General features: G+C 46.7%; 2 protein-coding genes across 8 annotated transcripts in view; both read left to right on the top strand.

The window, feature by feature from the left end:
- Positions 1 to 1,285: 1,285 nt before the first annotated feature.
- On the top strand, positions 1,286 to 9,463 carry DBR1 (debranching RNA lariats 1). The gene is made up of 8 exons (XM_058812269.1): positions 1,286 to 1,482; positions 1,566 to 1,690; positions 1,787 to 1,867; positions 2,865 to 2,950; positions 3,334 to 3,558; positions 4,374 to 4,454; positions 6,355 to 6,500; positions 6,985 to 9,463. The coding sequence occupies exons 1-8, from the start codon at positions 1,286 to 1,288 to the stop codon at positions 7,658 to 7,660; spliced, it is 1,617 nt and encodes a 538-aa protein (XP_058668252.1). The 3' UTR covers positions 7,661 to 9,463.
- Positions 9,464 to 10,782: 1,319 nt separating this feature from the next.
- ARMC8 (armadillo repeat containing 8) overlaps positions 10,783 to 19,574 on the top strand; it is a 60,980-nt gene continuing 52,188 nt past the window's right edge. The window contains exons 1-2 of one of the 7 annotated variants that reach the window (XM_058812624.1): positions 10,783 to 10,954; positions 12,887 to 12,963. In XM_058812624.1, coding sequence (XP_058668607.1) covers positions 10,910 to 10,954; positions 12,887 to 12,963 — 122 coding nt within the window. In that variant the 5' untranslated portion in view covers positions 10,783 to 10,909. Of the gene's footprint in view, positions 10,955 to 11,936; positions 12,173 to 12,886; positions 12,964 to 19,574 lie in introns of those variants that run through there. The other 6 variants (XM_058812626.1, XM_058812627.1, XM_058812631.1 and 3 more) reach the window with 6 other exon arrangements.

Raw genomic sequence — 19,574 nt, 5'->3', positions numbered from 1 at the left:
AAACCACGCCTGCTTGAGGCTGAACTGGCCCGACTCGGTATTTTATCAGCTCAAACTCCAGGTGGAAGCGTGCACAGTCACTGCTGGTGCTGCTCCACCACCATTTAGTGGTCTGTGAGCCACGCGTGCGGAATAAGTACAGCTTGTGCTGCTCCCCACTGGGCTGGCCGAGGAGGTGCGGGCAGTGCTCGGCGGATGCTGTGGTGTCGGGGGAGAGGCACAGCTCTCCTTGTGCAGCCCTCCCCGTGCAGCTCTCCTTGTGCAGCCCTCCCCGTGCAGCTCTCCTTGTGCAGCCCTCCTTGTGCAGCCCTCCTTGTGCAGCCCCTCCTTGTGCAGCCTTTCCTGTGCAGCCCGGGTACCCCGCAGGGACTCCTGCCCCGCTGTACAGCCCACTCTGGGACTGTGACAATTCTTCCTGGTCATCACTGTGCCGTGGTGCTCATAGCTGTGCCAGTGTCACTGCCCAGTGAAGGTCCCACTGGCCAGCTCAGTCACTAAGGTTGGAAAAGACCTCCTGAGATGATGGAGTTCAAGCTGTGGCCGATCGCCGCCTTGACAAGCAGAGAGGGCACTGAGTGCCACGTGCAGTCTTTCCGTAAACACCTCCAGGGATGGGGACTTCACCGCCTGCCTGGGTAGCCCATTTTCCAGTGTCTAATCACCGTTTACATGAAGGAATTCCTCCTGATGTCCAACCTAAACCTCTCCTGGTGCAGCTAGAGACCATGTACCCCTGTCCTGTCCCTTGTTCCCTGAGAGCAGAGCTCGATGTCCCCCCGGACGCATCCTCCTGTCACAGGGAGCTGTGGAGAGCAGGAAGGGCCCCCCTGAGCCTCCTTTTCTCCAGGCTGAGCCACCCCAGCTCCTCCTCTCAGACAGGCGATCCTTTCCCAGCTCCGCTCCCTACTCTGAGAACACCTGCAGGGACAGTGACTCCACCACCTCCCACGGCAGCGCCCATTCCAATGCCTGGCCACCCTTTCTGTGAAGAACGGGCAAGGCTGGAAGGCATCATCGGACGTCACCGGGTCCGATCTCCCTGCTCGGTGGGGCGGGAGGGGACCACCGGGTCCCGCAGAGCGGGGCTCTCAGCAGCCCGCGGGCAGCAGCCATTAAAGGGTCGGCCCAGCTCCCCCCGGCCCGTGGTGTCCCCGCGACCCCCGGGCTGCGCCCCACACACGGCGCAGGCGCGCAGTGACGCACAGGAGCGCGGGAGGTGACGCAAGGCGCGCGCGGCGGTGACGCAGAAGTCGCGCGCGGCGCCCGCTCAGTGCAGCGGTTGGCGATGAAGGTGGCGGTGGCCGGGTGCTGCCACGGCGCCCTGGACAAGATGTACGAGACGCTGGAGCTGCTGCAGCGGCGCCACAACGTGTGGCCCGACCTGCTGCTCTGCTGCGGCGACTTCCAGGCCGTGCGCAACGAGGCGGACCTGCGGTGCATGGCCGTGCCCGCCAAGTACCGGCACATGCAGACCTTCTACCGGTGAGCGCCGCCGGCCCGGCCCCGGCCCCGGCCCCCGACCCGCGCGGGCTTGGCCGAGTCCAGCAGCTGCCGTGTCTCCGCAGGTACTACTCGGGCGAGAAGAAAGCCCCGGTGCTCACCGTGTTCATCGGCGGCAACCACGAGGCTTCCAACCACCTGCAGGAGCTGCCCTACGGCGGGTGGGTCGCGCCCAACATCTACTACTTGGGTAAGGCCCCTCCGCTCCGGTCCCGCTCCCCGGTGGTTTCTCCCGCAGCCCCTGCCCTGCCCGGCCCGTCCGTGACCGCCCTCCTGTGTCCCGCAGGTTACGCGGGCGTGGTGCGGTTCCGCGGCGTGAGGATCGGCGGCATCTCGGGCATCTTCAAGTGTCACGACTACCGGAAAGGTACCAGGACAGAGGGGAGGGGAGAGCCGGGGCCGCGGCGTGGTGTGAGGGTCTGGCTGTGCTCAGCCCCGAAACGTCTCTTAGCCTGGAAACCGCCCTCGGTTCAATACACGGGTTTTTCTGGAGTTGGTAGATGAATTTTTAGCCGCCCGGTGACCACAGCGGGAAGCAAGGCACCTTTGGAGCGTTGTTGGAACAGTGTTGATTTTTCCATGGCAGCGTCCTTTCACTGTTTGATTTTCCTTGACTGAAACAGGCAGTTTATAACTGTGACATTATATAAGTGTATTGTCCTGCCCTGAGGTTTAGGGCCAGTACATCTGGTTCCTCCTAGCTATGTGGGTGGGTATTCAAGAGTTTTTCCTGGGAAGGGTGTCACAGATGATACCCCATGGCAGTGAGTAGAAGATAGTTTATTCTTTCTGATCTCAGCACTTAAAAGAGTGGTCCTTGTGGTTACTGTACTGTGCTGTCTTTACTAGCAAACAGCTTCAGAGAAACTTTGCAGGTGGCTCTCAAGCTACAAAGCACTGAACCAGTTTTCTAGAACACTTGATTCTGTCTAATGCTTGCCAACACCAATTCAATTTGCGGTTATCAAGGGGGCACTTTATATGCCTGAATATTGCATGAGAGAGATGAGATGAGGCAATAACTGGAAGAGCAATTTTTCTGTTAATTCTGTAGGGTATGTAGGAGCTATGCTAGGCATTCATGTGTTCTGTCCCAAGGCAAAGTTGGACACTCATCCCTTATGACAGGGTAGATGTTGGTGCTTCCGGAGCCTGTGGTGCCTGTGGACAGTGACTGGGATGTTTAGGCTGCTGCTGAACCTGTTAAGCTGTAGTTTCGTGGTGGGTGGCAGCACTCTGAACAATCATGAATAATTACAGCCTTGTATTATTGGGTTACTCTAGGTGCCTGTGTGAACCCCAAAAGCTGCTATGTAGGAGGGAACTAGAGATTCAGGCAACTCTTCTTGTTTCCAACATTTCAGGCCACTTTGAGTGCCCACCATACAACCAGCAGACCATCAGAAGTGCTTACCATGTGAGGAATATTGAAGTCTTCAAACTCAAACAGGTCAGTGAAAAGCCTCTTTTTTTTAAAACAAGGGTAATTTTCATTAATTTGGAAGTAGAAAGTTAAAGGTACTCTGTTCATGTATGCTGAATATTGAACATGCTTTAACAGGTTGATCTGAGGGGTGTGTCCTTTGAGGAGGACTATTATGCTTAGCCATTATCCCTTTTAAATAAAGCTTTAAAAATTTCATGGGGAAGAACATGCCTTTGATTGTGGGCAGAGGACTTGCTCTCTATCTGTGATTTCCTCTGAGTGCCTGACTTATGGTGATGGTATGAACTCTTTTATAAGGCAGTATAAAGCACAGATGGCTGCCTCATGTAATCTAAACTCCTTTGTCAGTATGTTGTATTTCTGCCATGTGCTTTTTGGCCTGGCAGCTGAAGCGTCCCATCGATATATTCATGTCACATGACTGGCCAAGGAGCATCTATCACTATGGAAACAAGAAACAGCTCCTCAAAATGAAATCCTTCTTCCGGCAAGAAGTGGAGAGCAACACTTTGGGGAGCCCTGCTGCTTCAGAGCTTCTGCAGCACCTGAAACCCACCTACTGGTTCTCAGCACATCTCCACGTTAAATTTGCAGCTTTCATGCAACACGAGGTAAATAAAGGGGGACAGAAAATGAATATATGTGTCCCAAGCACATTTTAGAATTCTCATGCAGGTAATCATGTTCAGAAAAGCAGTTCAGTAGTTTTAGTTCTTAAAACTCAGTTAAAACCATGAAAGATTAAGTGATGTTGGGATTACTGTTTTATGTTAATTAAAAGGGTGTAAATTACTCTTAATCTCCCTTAAGAACGGCATGAAATAGCTCTTGTTCTTGAAACTTGTTAATTTAACTGTACAGAAAAGCACTCTCCTGCTCTGTAGGGGAAGCAGATAACTTCACAATAGGTGAGAAAAAGGAGCCATTTCAAAAAAGCTGGTAATGGAGTGATTGAAGAGAGAGGTTACCTGAGGGGTGGGGGATCCCTGTAGTACTGCTTTGCAGATCTGGTAGCCCAGGTTTAAGTCAAAAACCAGCCTGTAGTTGAAACAGTTATTACTGAAGTGCTGCCTGTGCTGTACCTATTTGCAAGTTATTTATCTGTAAAAATGTAACTCCAGACCTTGTAGGATCAACAAGTCTGTTTCCAATGAAGTTACAGTTTTTCTTTTTGTACCAAGGCTGAATGTGCTCGGCTGAAATTAGTGCTGAAATGTAGCTCTTGCTTTATCTTCCTATTATCTGCATCCTGCTTCCTGCTAGACTCCCAGTGAAATCTGTCATTCTCTTTGTCCCTGCTAATTTTCTATTTCGGAAAGTATTTTTCTGTAGAAATTATACCTTGAAACCTGTCTATACAACTTGTTTAGAATGGTCAAATTTCACATAAGTGCTAATGATTGTGTTAACACTGTTTGCTTCCTAGACAAATTCCAAAGAAGAGCTACCAAAAGCAACCAAGTTTCTGGCTCTGGATAAATGCTTGCCACACAGAGACTTCCTGCAGGTGATGAACATTTGTAGAAGGATTTCACTTTATATTTCATTTGTTTGAACTGCAAGTGCTGTTCTTAGGTATAATATGAAGAATAGTGCTAATAAGTTCAGGAATTTAAAATAAACTAGGAATGCTGGGTGTATGGAATGGTCTTTGTAGGATTTTGTCCTGATCTAAGCAGACCATGTTGTGTAGGTGCAGTGTTTCCTTAACTCTACAATTTCCATCCAGCTTAGAACAAGTACCTGACTCCAGTGGATGAGTCTAAAATAGTTTGCTGTGAGAGTGAGCTGCTGACAGTGTGCTTTTCAAATGCACTCAAGTGCTTTACTAGTCTTAGAGTAGCTTTTTTTCCCTGTCCTTAGGATGTGTGATGGGATCCATTTGCCCTAGTAAATACCTTTGAAAGTGGAAGAGGGTATGAGGATGGGTTCTATCTGTGCAAAGGGACATGGATGCTAGTCCAGACTTCAAATCCTAGAACAAAACTGATCTGGATTAGTACTACCTCCAGCAGCATGGACGGTTTAACTACTTTGTGGAGTATTTAAAGTTAATATCTGACTAGAGCTTTGGTTAACCCACATGGTTTAATTTGGGTTAATGTCACTGAAGACAAAGTGATCGTAAAAAAGCTTAAAAATATTTCCTCTTAATTCATAGCTGTGCTAAGAGTGCTGTTCATACAGTAGCATGACTGTTCTTGTTTGTATCCACTTAGAAGTGTCTTGGTTTGAAAAAGAAATGTCCGCCAAAGGCGGGAATCTCCCTTGGAATAGAAAATATGGCTCTAAATTATTACAGCTTTTAAATTATGGGGCTTTCAGGCGAAGATACAAGAAAAGGAATAACAGTTCTTTACTGAAAAAAAAAAAAAATATATATATATAAATAAAAGGTGCTGCAGGCACTTTCCCTTCGGTGCAGTTCCAGTCGCAGCCAGCAGGGGCGCTGGTGGCTCCCGGCAGGGCAGGGGCGATGATTCCCCCACGCCTGCAGGGGGCGCTGTGGCGCGGGTCGGTGCCGCTCTGCCCGTGCGTGATGGCGGAGAGAGGGAAAAGGCACTGGGCTCCTGAAGGCAGCTGGAGATGCTCCCTCCGGAGAGGGGGAGGAGGTCAGGGCCCTGGGGTTTCCCTGAGGCACCTGAGTAGATGGTGAGGGTCCTTCCCAGGAGGTTGGATGTTAACAAGGTGCCAGTCCCACGGCAGCTCTGACAAGCAGAGGCTCACCCACAGTAAGGGTAAGGAGAGCCAGTGAAGGACAAAACTCTGCAGTGGCAGTGAATTCTCCCTGCAGCAGCAGTCTGACACCAAGATCACAACTTTCACCCCAACTCTCACCTCTGATCTCTGAGAGTGAATGAGGGCCAACCCCAGCCCCTTACGCCCCAAAATCTGGCAGCATCTCTGCCTTTCCCAAGAGGAAACCCCCCAGCTAAGAGATATAGCAAACTGCATCCTCTCAATTGTCCTAGTCCCATCTTTTTTCTCTGTTGTTCCAGTCTCTTAGGCAACAATGGGAGAAAAATTCCCTAAGAGAAACTAAATTTAAAAAAAGGGAAAAAATCCTATCCTCTAACAGAAGGCAGCATGAATTTAGAAACAGGCAAATTCTATTTCTAAGTTGCATCACTGTCCAGTTGCTGGCAGTAAGGGAGGGAGTGTGTTCTGCTTTTTAATTGCTGTAAGCTGAAATCTAGAAATGCTTTTTTTGCTGTTACTGATTGGCCTTTGTTAGCCCTTCATGGGGGGCTGGCTTGAGAGGACTTGTTTGGTTGAGACCACTAGCTCAGTATACTTTAAACTTCATTAAAACTCTGTACAATGAAAGTAACATTTGAAACTTTAATCAGATTTTGGTGTCAAGAGAAATAACTCACTACATCTGTTTTCTGTGTGTTTGTAAGTAGATAATAGATGTGGAGCATGATCCCAATGCAGGCGACTCACTGGAGTACGATGCAGAGTGGATTGCAATCCTCAAGGCCACCAACAGTCTTGTTAATGTGACCCAGAACTCCTGGAATATGCCTGAAAATAATGGCCTCCATGCCAAGTAAGTTGTCTGCAAAATAGAAATGTTAGTTTGTTTTTCTGGACTTCAAGTAAAGGTGTATTTGAGTTGTTCCTGTTCTGCAGCCTGTAATGCCTGTAGGACTTGCTAGATGCCTTGGAAAGAAAAGGGGATGTAAAAAGATGTAGTCTAAAGCATACAGCTTCTTTACTGTTCTACCTGGGCAGTTAGTTTTATTTTGCAAACTTAGATATCAGCATTTGAGGGACGGAAACTATACCATGAGGCTGAAAATCAGGCTGGGTTATGGGCATGGGTTGACATAGAAACCCTTCTCCCCACCAGGGATCAGTGTATTCAGTACTGACCAAAAGAAAATGAAAATGGTCCTGAAAAAGCACTTGGGAAATAAAGTGCCTGTTGTAAGATGTATTTATAATCCATCTGTGAAGGTTGCACTCTCTGGGGGTCACAGGCAGTACCTTTTGACTTGCTTCACTTATTTAAACTTTATGCACTTGTTTAGGTGGGATTACAGTGTGACAGAAGAAGCCATTAAAGAGGTGCTAGAAGAGCTGAACCATGACCTCAAAATTCCTTGCAACTTCACATTGACAGCTGCTTGTTATGATCCCAGCAAGCCCCAAAAGAACATGGAGCCAGTTCATACCATCAATCCACAGACCACTGAGTTCTGTGCCCAGTTTGGCCTCACTGACATCAATGACAGGATCCAGCAGGCTAAAGAAGAGAGCTCAGGACGAGGTGAATGTGAGGAAGAGGAGGAAGAGGAGATGGACAGTACTGGGTCAGCAGAGGAACCCAGTGAATACAATACAGATAATTCTGGCCTCTCATCCTTTAACCCAGATGAAATAATGCTGGATGAAGAAGGTGGTGATGAAGACTTGAGTACGTGTTCTGTAGATCCCTCCCCTGACCACCCTCCTGAGTTCTCCACGAGCTTCTCCGACATCCGGGTCATGCCCGACTCCATGGCGGTGTCGTCCGACGATGCCACGGACTCCAACAACGAGGAGCTGGAGAGGTCTGGGGGGAGCAGGCAGGGGGAGGAAAGGAGCCCCACTGAGAGGGCCTTAAAGCGCATTGGTGCTGATGAGAACGGCAACAGCGGCGTTAAAAAAATCAAGAGAAGGAACCAAGCCATCTATGCTGCAGAGGATGAAGATAAAACTGATTAACGGGGTGTGTAACTAAGTTCTCTCCCAGCCTTTCTGTGGGAAGGTGGTGAGAGTTGTACTGGACTACATGTGCTTTTAATGTTACATGATCTCAGTCATGTTACTTTCCTCAGCTCAGAGGCTGGGTGTACTTCTCACAGGGAAGGTGACTTACACAGAATAGTCAAAGAAAGAAGCTGAGACTTTTCCAACAAAGTACTTTGTCAAAGGATGTAAAGTTTGTATATCCTTGATTTTGTTTCAGTTCTTGGTGTATGGTGTAGTCTGACTTACAAGACTGAATTATTTTATTTTACTGTTTTTATCTTGTTTTATACTGAACTATTAATACAAAGTAGCATACGCAATAACCCTGTGAACGAAATTGGAAATAGAATTCCCATGATAACAAAACAGCAACAGAAGAATGAAGATTTTTGTTTCTGGTGATAGTCATGCCACAGAAAAACTTTGTGGTCATAAACAAAACAATACGTATTGTCCAGGATTGGCTTTTAATTACAGTTCTGATAGCAAACCAAGTCTCTTGATTTGGAGGATGACGGTTTTATGGGGACCATGAAAGGGTGCATCTCTGTTCTTAAAAACTCTCTTTTGCTCTGTTTCCTAAAACTTGAGAACAATGTCTTAAAATGAAAGCACTTAGGAAGGACAGCTTCCAAAATGTGGACACCACGACTGCCTCAACTCTGACTAATGAGGGTTGTGGTTTGTGTTCATACAAGGTGGTGGGTGTGTAAGCTGTCTGGGACAGTAACAGCTCCCGTTATCATTAGAGTCACTTCTCACTTGTCATTGCAGTAGCTGTAACTTGCTGAACTTTTAAAACTGGTTTTGGGAATCTTCCAAAGCACTTCTGTAATCTTCAGCTGAGGGAAGCAGGAGGTGCCAGAACAGTGACCCTCTTGGAAGTTTTCTTTTTAAATTTTTTTGCCCATAATTATTAGTAAATGGCACTCCTTTGGCCTAAGAGGCCACGAGGATAAAACTGAGTGAATTCATGAAAATGACAGTTTTCAAGCATATATCATTAGACACATCAGCCTTCCTGACAGATGGAATTCCTCATGGCTGTGCTGCCTGAGAGCAGAAGCAGCTCCTGTGATTTTCCCCCTCCAAGGCACAGGCGCTGAGAAGAAGGAATCATCCTGACAGGAACAGGGAACTGGACAGGGAGCAGTGAGTGAAATACATCTGTGAGTGTGAGTTGTATCAGGGTCGGGAATTAATCTGTCTTTAATCACTTCCATGGTCTGGAGTTCATCTTGCTTCCTCTCCTGTCAAGCAGTTCACTACAAAAACCAAACATGTTAAGTATTCAAGGACTAGAAAAGGGCGTAATTAATGCTCTCAGCAATTCAATTAACAGCTCATCTGTCAGAACAGCCACCAAAGAGCTGTGCTGAGGTATGAGGAGAAACTGGGAGTAACCCGGGTGTGACACTCAGGCTATGTTAAATGGCTGTGAACTGTCAGGTAAATTATTGAAGCAGATGAGTCTCTTTAAGGGTCCTGGGTCTGCAGTGGTAAAATCTTAATCATACCTCATGATATGAACACTATAATGGAAATAAAGTATTTTAAATATAAATTCTGTTATGAACTTGAAAAGCCTCCCAGGGAACCTAAGCATGGCATTGAGATCTCAGGGTGTCTGCACACAAATAGAAAATGTATCTTGCATGTAATTGACTTTTCAGTCTGATTCCTTTTGTTTTTAAAATAAACTTCTATGTTGTACCATGCCTCCCCCCTTCTGATGAATGTGTTTCTAGAAGGCAGGAAACTCCGACTCAATATAAAATACTGATTTTTGAATCTTTAAAGATTTTTTGTAAAGTATTTCAGTGTCCACTGAGCAGAGTGCAGCTGATAAATACAGTGAACATAAATGTTTTTGAGTGTGAATCATGTCTGACCTCTAGAGTTGCCGTGCCCTACCTTGCAGTTGTTCACACCCTCTGCAGTTTGCAGCGTCCTCTCCTACCTTGCTTTCATCCATTATGGATTTTCCCTGTCGGCAGGATTCTCTGCTGCAAGGATTCAGTAGAAGTGCTGAGCTTTTCTAGTAAAGGCCAGATACTTCAAAAAGGAAAACTCTAGGGAATGCTGATAAATTTAAATTGGCTTTTAAGACTCAGAGTCTCCAGTCCCCTTTAAAAAGATTTAGTCTCTCTGAAAACTTTTGAAATGTTGATGAGAAACCTCTGTAAAACCTTTCTCTGTACAGCCCTTGTATTGCAGGTTTTTTCAGTGAGTGTACTTAGTCTAAAACTGGTTTTGCTGTTATTAGTGCTTGAGAAAACTTCCATCCCAGGCCAGCACACAGGTTTTTTGACAGCATGTCATCAGTCTGCTCAGTGAAAAACAGCTAAGAGGTCTACCCTTGTTTTATAATGGAGTATTTTGAATTAAATCTATTAAGGTCACCTTGTGGCTGCATCCTAAGCTATGTTTATTGTACTCCTGTTATCCTGTGCAGTCTCTAGCAGCTGCCAAGCCTCTGTTTTCCTGCGAAGGAAATAGGTTGAGAGGTGTGAACCCGAGCTTTTTGTGGTTCTCCTATCCTCCTCCCGTTTAGTTCTGACTTCAGGGTGGGTACAGTCAGTGTCCCCATGCCTCAGGCTGTGTAATACAGTAGGGCTAATAAAAAAATAGCAGATTTATAGACCCAGTAGCACATCTTGGTGAAGTTCTGAGTTGTTTGCGGTGTTTTCTGTGAAGAACAAATTCAAAACCAAACAAATCAATGCTGGCAACAAAAGCAATGACAAACTAAAGGAACGCAAACCGAATCTGCGCAGCGAGGCTGAGGGGAAAGGGCGGGCTCGGGCTCGTGTTCGACTCGGGCTAGTTTCGGTTCGGGCTCGTGTTCGGCTCGGGCTCTTTCGGCTTAGGTTCGGATCTGCTCGTGCTGGGCTCGAGTCGGGCTGGGCTCGAGTCGGGCTCGTCTCCACGCGGTCTCCGGCTCGGCTCCGTTCGGCTCGGCTCGGGCCCGCGCTTGGCTCGGGCCGTCACTCTCCGCGGCCCGCGGTGGCCGCGCCCTGCCCCGCGCGTGCGCACAGCGGGCGCCGTCCTGCACGCGGGCGGCGTGCGGCGGCGCAGGCGCGGTGGGGCGGCAGCGGGGGTTCGGCGCCGGCCGGTTCGCTGGGCCCGCCCCGCTACCCCCGGCCCCCGCCCGCCGCGCGCCCGCCATGAGCCCGCGCCCGCCGGCCTGAGGCGCCGCCGGTGCCGGAGCGCTCCCCCAAGATGGCGTGTGTGCTGGAGGCGCCGCTCCGCATGAGCGTCCTCTCGGTGAGTGCCGCGGGTCGGGCCCTGCCTGACCTTGGCCCCCGCTGGGCCCCGCTGTCCGGCGGCGCCGGGAGCGGCCCTGGGGCTGCGCCGGGAGCGGGGGCGGTGCGAGCGGCGGGGCCGCGCTCCTTCCCTCTGCCCCCCGCGCCGCAACTTCTCCCGGCGCTGGTTTCCCCTCTACGAGGAGCCCGTTCCGTGGCCGCGGAGGCACCGGCGCTCTGGACGTGTCGTTCGCTGCTGACGGTTCGGGCTCGCCGGCCCCGGGCAGCTGCTGCTCGGCACGCGGGGGGCCCGGCGCTGTGGGGGCTGTGGGCGCTGTGGGTGCTGCCCTTCCTCAGAGCTGCGGGGCAGGGCAGGGGCTCCCGGGCGCGCTCGCAGCCCGCCCCGGCTCGGGGGCTGTGCCGCTGCCGGAACCGGGGCTCTCTCCTGCGGCAGGGAGGAGCCGCCGTGCTGGGAGCTGTGACAGCCGCCTTCCCTTCCCTTCCCTTCCCTTCCCTTCCCTTCCCTTCCCTTCCCTTCCCTTCCCGGGGGACGGCCCAGGGCGCACAGCGGTTCTGCTGTATCGCACCGGTGCTGCGAGTAGCGATGCAAAAGGTGCAGCCCGAGTGCTGCCGCAGGAGCGGAGGGTTGGCGCTTTTCCTTCAGTTTCCTGAAAAATTCATGTTGGTTAAGAGTTCCGTGAAATTGATTATGTCGATAAGTTGGCTTTTTTTTTTTTTTTTTTTTTTGAGCAGACTGCCTGCATACGAATACACTTCTACATATTGCAGACTTTTTAGCTAATGGGGTGGAAGCCAGGATATCAGGATATTTTAGAATCAAAAAGCTACGGGTTCTTTGAAGTCTAGAAGAGTTTTACGTGTAAATACATAGCTCAGGTAGCTAGAAGTCCATTGCTATTCTCAAAAATACTGTCTTTGGTTACACTGTTGAAGTGTATCTGTAGGACTTACGTGGCATAATTTAACAGTGATCCTGGAGACAAAGGAGCCTTGCTGCCTCTAGATGATTCTTCTCTGTGATGTGAGACCACAGGCAAGAAGCTGCCGATGCCTCTTGACATCAGCGTGGGGAAGCAGGAGTAGATTCAACCCCATAGCAGATATTTGTTAAAGTAAGGAAGAGTTTTCAACTCTTAGAGCTTCTCTCAAGGAAAACTCATAAGGAAAAAATGGGCAAAGCTTAATGAAAAGAGTTTGTGAAAAGGAAAAAAAAAAGAAGGTGAGATAATGGCAACATATCTTGGCAAGTGTTCCTGAGAACCTGGAGGGAAAATTCCCTTCCCCTTTCCCACCCTTGTATTTTGGAATGCCTGCCATCTCTGACTTTGGATCTTCTCAAAAGGAATAAGAAATCAGTGGTGCATAAGTGTGTAGCTTACAAGCACGGTCCTGTTGCTGAGAAGAGAATTCTCTTTGTGTTATACAGCACTATGAGAATGTTGTGGGGAATACTGTGCTGCTGTCCCGTTGAAGGTCTGTGGCACAGGCTCTGAAATGTAGCTATGTTGTGACAAAGTAAGTTACAGAAAAATGTCTTGTTATGAGCTTCCTTCTTTTGGAGAGCTTGTTTGTGGGTATGGTTCTTGAGCAACATTAACTGCTCTGAAACTTTTTCTTCCAGGAATTTATTCTATACAGTAATTAAACATAATAAAATTGTGATTCAAGGCAATGCTAATAACTGCAGTTCATAAATAGCTCTCTGTTAACTTGCTTTGACACTTACCATGTTGTTATCTGCATTAAGCACCTCATCTTCTCTAGATTACACTTGAACACAGGGTTATCTTTGTTGTTGCCCAGCAGTAACACACTGCACGTTTAAATACAATTCTGTGGGTTCCCTGCCTCTTGCCTGGGAAGTTTTGTGCACTTGCTGCTGCATTGTGTGGATTGATATAAACTATTGCAATTGTTTGCTCTCTCTCTGCAGGAGGTCACAGCCAGCAGCCGCCACTATGTCGATAGATTGTTTGACCTCGATCCCCAAAAAGTCCTGCAAGGTGTCATGTAAGTCATTGAAACACTCTTGGGCTCTTGGTTGTGCATAGGCCAGGTGTGCTTGATCCCATTAGAGTGATAGGTCAAGGGCAAGAAGCTCTTCTTATGTTTTTTTTTGAGAAATGTAGTTGGCAAATCTTAATACAAGTATGTCAGTATTGATATAGAGATAGTATTTATCGATATAGACTCTCACTCTGTAGTGCATATGGTTCATAACACAGCCTCCCAGTTGCCAGAAATGAGGTTAAACATTCTGTGAGCACTGAAAATTCTTTTGGATGTATTTCTGCCTTTTGGCCCTGTTTTGCTGCTCTTCCAGGTCTGTTGAGACTCTTTTTTCTCATTGCACTGCCAAGTAAGTGTACCTGCCTCTTTCTCCTTCCCCTGCTGCCATGCCTGCGTGTTGGCTTTGACTTTTTTAGTGCTTGGCTTCTGTCTCCCCATGGGAACTGCAAGCTGCAAGAGAATGCTCCCACAGAACTGCATTTGGATGCAGGTTATATTTCAGTATTTCTGTTGCATGCCAGTGGTCAGGGTAGGGACTGAGAGTGAGTCAAGGAGCAGGAGTGAAACTGCTGCAAAGCTCTGGGTGTTCCCTTGCTGTCCTTAGGCCATGAGCTTTCCACTAGAATCACTTTTCCAGCAAAGTGGCAAATGAGACCTTGCCCAGGACTGACTTTGGTGGTGAAACCAGACCTTTCTGGGCTTACCAGTAGCTTGCTGGCTGTGGCTGTCTAGGAGAACACCAGGAGAAATCAGAGGAACAAGTGGACCAAAAAACCAGGAATCTTGATTGTGCTGCTTGCCATGACCTGAGGTGTTCCCCAGTAGCAGATGAAAACACTTATTCCAAATGTCCAGGGCACAGACACATGTCTGTGTCCCTTTAAAATACATGAAGAACCCAGTCTGGGTAAAACTGTCCTGGAAGTTTCCTTGGTTGGGATACCCCCTTACCTGTGTAGGAACTTTAGGTACCCTGCTGGAACTGTGTGCAGGTTATTAACTCTGCTCAAGGGGAGCCTGGTTTTGCTTCCACCCCTTGCCTTTGTGGTCCCCTCCTCATCAGGGTGGTGGGGTGGTCCTGGGGAAGGATGTGTCTCATCCAGTGGCCCAGTGGGGTGACTTAGCCCCTCTTTTCTCCCTGGCAGATGCTCTGAGCCATGGCTGGTGCTCCTTCCCTGCTCTCCTTCCTTTTCAAAGGGCTGGAGCCCACAACCCTTGGTAATCCCTTCCCTCTCTTTTGATATGTTATTCATCTTTTGCAGTATAACTGATCTCCCAGAAACAAGAGTTTTAGGCAGTGTCTTTGTCTTGGATAACATCTGAAATTCTTCATCTTATCTGTGGGTGTCATTGGATTCTATGCTGAGATCCTTTGCTTGTATTTGAAGACAAGAAAATAGCAATTTATTTCACAAAATCTCTCACAGGGCAGATTTGGATGGTAAAACTGTATTTGCGATGCTCTGGCTGAAATCTCAATTGTGAGAGTATCTTTACTGACTCTGAGCCAGTCCTTTGTGGCAGATATGTTATTTTGCAAATATTGGTGGGTGGGTGTGTGACAGTCCAATTTAGAAAAATTTATATAAAAGATAGAATAAGAGTATGAAAGAATAAAAAATGTATATAAAAGATGGAATTTAGAGTGGTGTATATATTAAAATTTTCTGTCAGCCCAGGATTCTTTTTGTGCAGAAAAATACTGCTTTGTCCTTCTCCCTTTGATTTCAGGGCATATGCAGAGATGTTGAAGTTAGAATGATCTAGTATTTGGGGTGGAGTAGGAAAGGATTAAAGTTTTTCCAGAAGTGCTTGTCAGAAGCTTTACCAGATATGCTGCATCCTTTGCAGAAAATCTTTGTTTCCTAAGATGTGCTGGTTTTTCCCTGCATCCTGGCTGGAAATACTGATGACCTAGATTTTTATTTTGATTGATGGAGCTGTATGAATATCAAGGATCAGAAAATGGGCTGTTGTAAGAGGCTTTGTTTCTGCCGATTGTCTTCAGTTATGATAGTCCTGTTTTTTGTATGCTTGAATGGATAACTTGGGCTTGGGGCTTTTTTTCATTGCATCCTTGTAATTTTAATGAAAACCAACTTCTGAATGAGCTTTGATAAAGGTAAAATGCACCTAAATGTTTCTTGAACTTGAAAATCATGCCGGTCCAGTTTTCATCTTGTAACTTGAGAAAGCTTTAATTACATATTCAGAAAGCATTTAAATTATTAAAATCTCCCTTTTTCCTTGCTTTCCCATGAATTTTCAGAGGTGGTGTTCAGAGTTTTCCTCATCCAGACAATAAAGCTTTACCTGGTTAAGACCTTTTTTATTTTCCTGCTACTGGGAAAGCAGAAACCATTTCCTTGTTGTCCATTACTGCTGCATGTGGATCTATTGATCTTATTTCAAAATGCCAAGTTTCCTGCAGAACTTCTGTTCACATAATTTCTGTCCTGCTCATCTGGCTGTGGATAGTGGACAGGAAGGGGAGAATTGTACCTGCCACTAAATCCTGAATCTCAGTTCAGGATTGGAGAAGTTGAGATGACTACTGGCTTTTGTACTGTACCTGGTGGTGCACTGAAGTGTTCAAGGCCCATCTCCATACCCACATCTGTGTTGGTGTGTGTGGATTTACCTTTTATTTACTGTCTTTGTAGTTGGGCAAGGTTAACATAGTAGTTGCCTTCTGTAAACATGGACTCTAAGTTGTGGCCATGCTTATGCTTGAGAGATATTTAAAGGTTTGCTTTGTCTCCTTAGGTGCTCCTGTGACCCTTTTCTCTTGCTGTTGTAGAGCTCAGGTTTTCTCCAGTGTGCTCAGAGTGCGTTCTGCAAGGTCAGCACTGATGTCAGGTGTGCAGCTCGTGTTGGCAGTGCTTGCATTGCCTCACACACATACTGCAGTGCATTAAATGCTGTGGTCTCTCTGAGGTTCTCGTCAATGTTTTGCTGTTATTGGCAGAGGAACAGAACAGAAGTGCTTCTGTAAATTTCTGTGCTTTTATGAGAGCTTCATTTGTCCCAGGGTTGTTCCCACAGGATCATTTTGTGCTTTGCAGTATTTTTTTTTTTAAAGCATATCTGTGTTGTGATCCTTAGACTGTCATTTGCTTTTCACCTGCTATTAAGCTCAGGACTACATTGTTCAGATGCAAGACTGATACCTGTTTTTATCCTCTAATTTTTTTGCTGGTCAGGGGCTTCTTTGAGAGACATTTTATTATGATTACATTTAGCCTGGTGCCTTCAAAGTGGCAATCTATCATTTTATGGAGAGCTGTGTAATCCCACCTCAAGGCTGGGTTTGAAAGGAGCATCTTTTCTGACAAGCCTGGCTTACTCAAGGTCCCAGCTGTTTCTCATCAGGCTATTCCTCAGCAGTCAAAGGGTGTCATGCTTTAAGACTTGTAAATTATCATCTTTGTGGTGCACTGAGAATTCCTGTGCTACTGCTGTTCCTGTCCTTTATGGCCAGCAGGAATTAGTAGACAAGCATTTTCCAACCTTGTGTGAGCATTTTATTTCTCAGCACAATGAAAGAAGCATCCTATAGAAATGGCACATGGCCCTCACACTGTGTGTGTTTTGCATCCAACTATTTTTTATATTTTGTAGTTTGGGTCTGTGATAAGTGTTCCAGGCAGAGGTTTAGCTGGCTGTGTAATAGTGTGCTGTGTTCTCAGCTATGACTGTTGGAGGGATCATCAGTGCAGTGTTCACACTTGGCTACCACAAAAACTCTGTGAAATATGAGAGGCAACTTCATGAAGTGGGAAGAGAGGAAATTCCCACCTCAGTTCTAAGGGAGCAACAGTTACCCCCCTTTACACTGTTGTGAAGAGGCTTTTTGCTTCTGGTTCTTCTTATCTGTTCAACTTTCTGTTACACTAAGTGATGAGCAGCACTTGTCTCTACATTTTGCATCCCAAACAGCTGCATCAGATTTTCAGTCCCAGTGGGCACTTCTGAACCTCAGTTTTCTGCAGGAGCTTTTTTTTGGTTTTGTGCATATTCCCTTGGCCATGTGGCAACAGAGCAGTCCTTAGAGGGTTGTTCCTGTCATGGTTTGCCCTTGTACATTTGGGTCAATTCTGTTGTCTCCTAGGCAGTAAATGCATATCCTACATGAAACTTGGAGATGTTATTGGCTAAAAACAAGTGATGTAATTTTTTGGAGCATTGTTTTTGTGCAGAGTCATTCATGTGTGGAGGGAAGAGGCTCCTGAGTCCCTTGTTGGAGCTTTGTGAACTGCAGGATAGGCTCTTTGTGGCTTGGAGCTGGGAAGCTGCAGGATCTGACAGAAATTGGAGCAGGTTTAGGTGGTGCTGGCAGCACTGCTCTGCTCCTTGGTTTTTCCCTTTCAAGAGGTGAACTGTGAGAGAAGGCTTTTTGGAGGGAGAGGAGGAACTGAAAGGCTTAAACATCTGAGCATTAAGTAGTGCTCTGTGAAGAGGGGCTTTCAGGGCTGCAGTGGTTTTTTTAGTCAGGTGGAAGGATGGTGTACACAGAGGGAAGAGAGGGAGATGCATTTCAATGCAAATGTGTTCCTGCCAGAGAAAAGGTACTCTCACTTTTGCATTTTTTATAATGCAGGAAAAGGTGCATATGCAGAATAGCTTGTTTTTGGCAAGTAAGTTGTTCTGTATGCAGCTCCTGGTGTAATATTTGGAGGTGGGTTAAACTTCAGGTGTATCTGATATTTGGCCAACAATCTTCAGCTTCACAGGGTTGTTTAATATTTCAGGCTTTGCATTTACTGCTCTGAGCCCATGAGAGTGTGATGGTTATTGACTCCATTTCACTGCTACTTTTGAGATGGCTGTGAAGCCACTTTTCTCCAAAACCCCTGTGTTGATACAGCCCTCAGCATGGTGATACAGTTGCTGTGATGGCTTGAGGCTCAGGGTCAGAGGAGGGAGGAGGAACAGCCTCTGTCAGACTGTGATGGAGCTGGGGAGGATGGGCTCACAGGGGTGCTGAGGTGGGGCTCAGTAACAGAGCTCAGGCTGAGCACAGCTGAACATTACATGGCCATTCAGAGCTTACCTTCCCCTGATTAATCTGGTGCACAAAGGCAGTGGCTGCCTGCAAGGGAGGGTGCAAGCAGCAGACAGCTGGGGGAGAAATAATTCTGTTCTTTGGGGGTGTTGTAAAGACTGAACTTGGAGGTTGGGCCCAAGGGATATGTGCCAGAGAGCCAACAGTGCTGCTGAGGTTGTGATTCTTCATACTTAGTGTTGGAGTTTCTGGTTCTGAGCTGCCAGTTTGCACTGATTGGAATCAGTATTAAAAATTGGAATTTAGTAGCTTTCCAAAAGAAGCTCATTTTCCATTTGCAATATGGAACTTTTATGCTAACATAAAGGGATGATATTTCTAGTAACATGCAAGGGACAGAACCCTGTTTTCCAGTTAATTTATGTACCAGATGATTCAGCTGACTGTAGTATGTGTGCTGTGTTTGTGCTGTGCTCTGAACTGATAATGTCAACTCTTGAGATACTTTTCTTGGGGGATTATGGCAGGAAGGCTAGCTCATAGAATTACTTGCTAAAATATACTTCAAACAGGAATTATCTGAAATGTCCAGAAACTCCAGAATGAGAGAGTCTATGGGCATAGAGATATTAGAGGATTTCTGTTCTAATGAGAAATGAGTAACACCATTTGAAAAAGGGAATTTAGGCTTGACTAGGCCAGTGCATCATCTTAGCTCTGATAGCTATTAGGAGATAAAAATCAGAGGTTTTGCTTCATGACAGAGAGACTTCAGATTATGATAATCTAATGAGTAGTAGCTATGTTAAATTAATAGGGTTTGGTGGTCCTTCAGTGCTTGTTGGCCTAAGGTGCAGTGGACAGTGCCAAACAATATTCCAGGCTCTCATTTAGAGCAGCCAAACACATGCTGCAAGGCCACTTTAAGCTATTTTCCTGTCCTGAATGAAACTCAAATCTTCTCCATGTGAATCACTTGTGGTGGGCAATGTTCTGTAGATAGAGAGTGGTGGGTTTAAAATGGGACAGTGGGCAAAAGTAACTTTAAATAAAGGGACAGTGAATGGAGAATAATGCAGTAAAAATGTAGTGTTACAGATACCTCTCGTTTTAATGAATTTTCATTCAGTTTTTGCTTAAGCTGTGGGATGCACTGCTAAATGCTGAAGGCAGTCCTTCATACTGGGAAATGAAATATCCTTGGGGGAAGATAGAGACATTAAAAAAAAGGTACCACAGTTACTTGTATTTGATATTTTGGGTTATTCATGTGAAGCAGCAGTGGTGGAGCTGCTCTTTTCACGTGGTTTGGCTGTTTTGGGACAGTTGTGAAAGAAGTGTTTTGCTGATCTGGCATCACAGAGCAGGGATTTTCTGAGTGAGGATTTGTGAGAGTTCTGCTGAGCTGCAGCTGTTTTGCCCACACCTCTGTTGGAATAATTCTTTTGGACCTAGTGTGGTTAAATAGCAGAGATTGATGCTGAAATTGAAATGCTGATAATGCAGAGCTCTCTCCAGTTATGGTTCTTGTGGTTTTGTTGGTTTGGTTTTTTAGCTTATACTGGTTACATAATAGAAGTTAGCTGAACTCCCATCTACCACTAAC

This window comes from Ammospiza caudacuta, chromosome 11, assembly GCF_027887145.1.
Source record: "Ammospiza caudacuta isolate bAmmCau1 chromosome 11, bAmmCau1.pri, whole genome shotgun sequence".
NCBI classification, from domain to species: domain Eukaryota; kingdom Metazoa; phylum Chordata; class Aves; order Passeriformes; family Passerellidae; genus Ammospiza; species Ammospiza caudacuta.
Note: the sequence above shows the minus strand (reverse complement) of the source record. Positions and strands in the feature narration are given on the sequence as shown.

Bases quoted from the DNA above. Each gene is read 5' to 3' on its own strand.
- DBR1 (XM_058812269.1), top strand. From the start codon at position 1,286: ATGAAGGTGGCGGTGGCCGGGTGCTGCCACGGCGCCCTGGACAAGATG. The intron at 1,691-1,786 runs GTAAGGCCCCTC...TGTGTCCCGCAG, and splicing joins GCCCAACATCTACTACTTGG to GTTACGCGGGCGTGGTGCGG. The intron at 1,868-2,864 runs GTACCAGGACAG...CCAACATTTCAG, and splicing joins GTGTCACGACTACCGGAAAG to GCCACTTTGAGTGCCCACCA.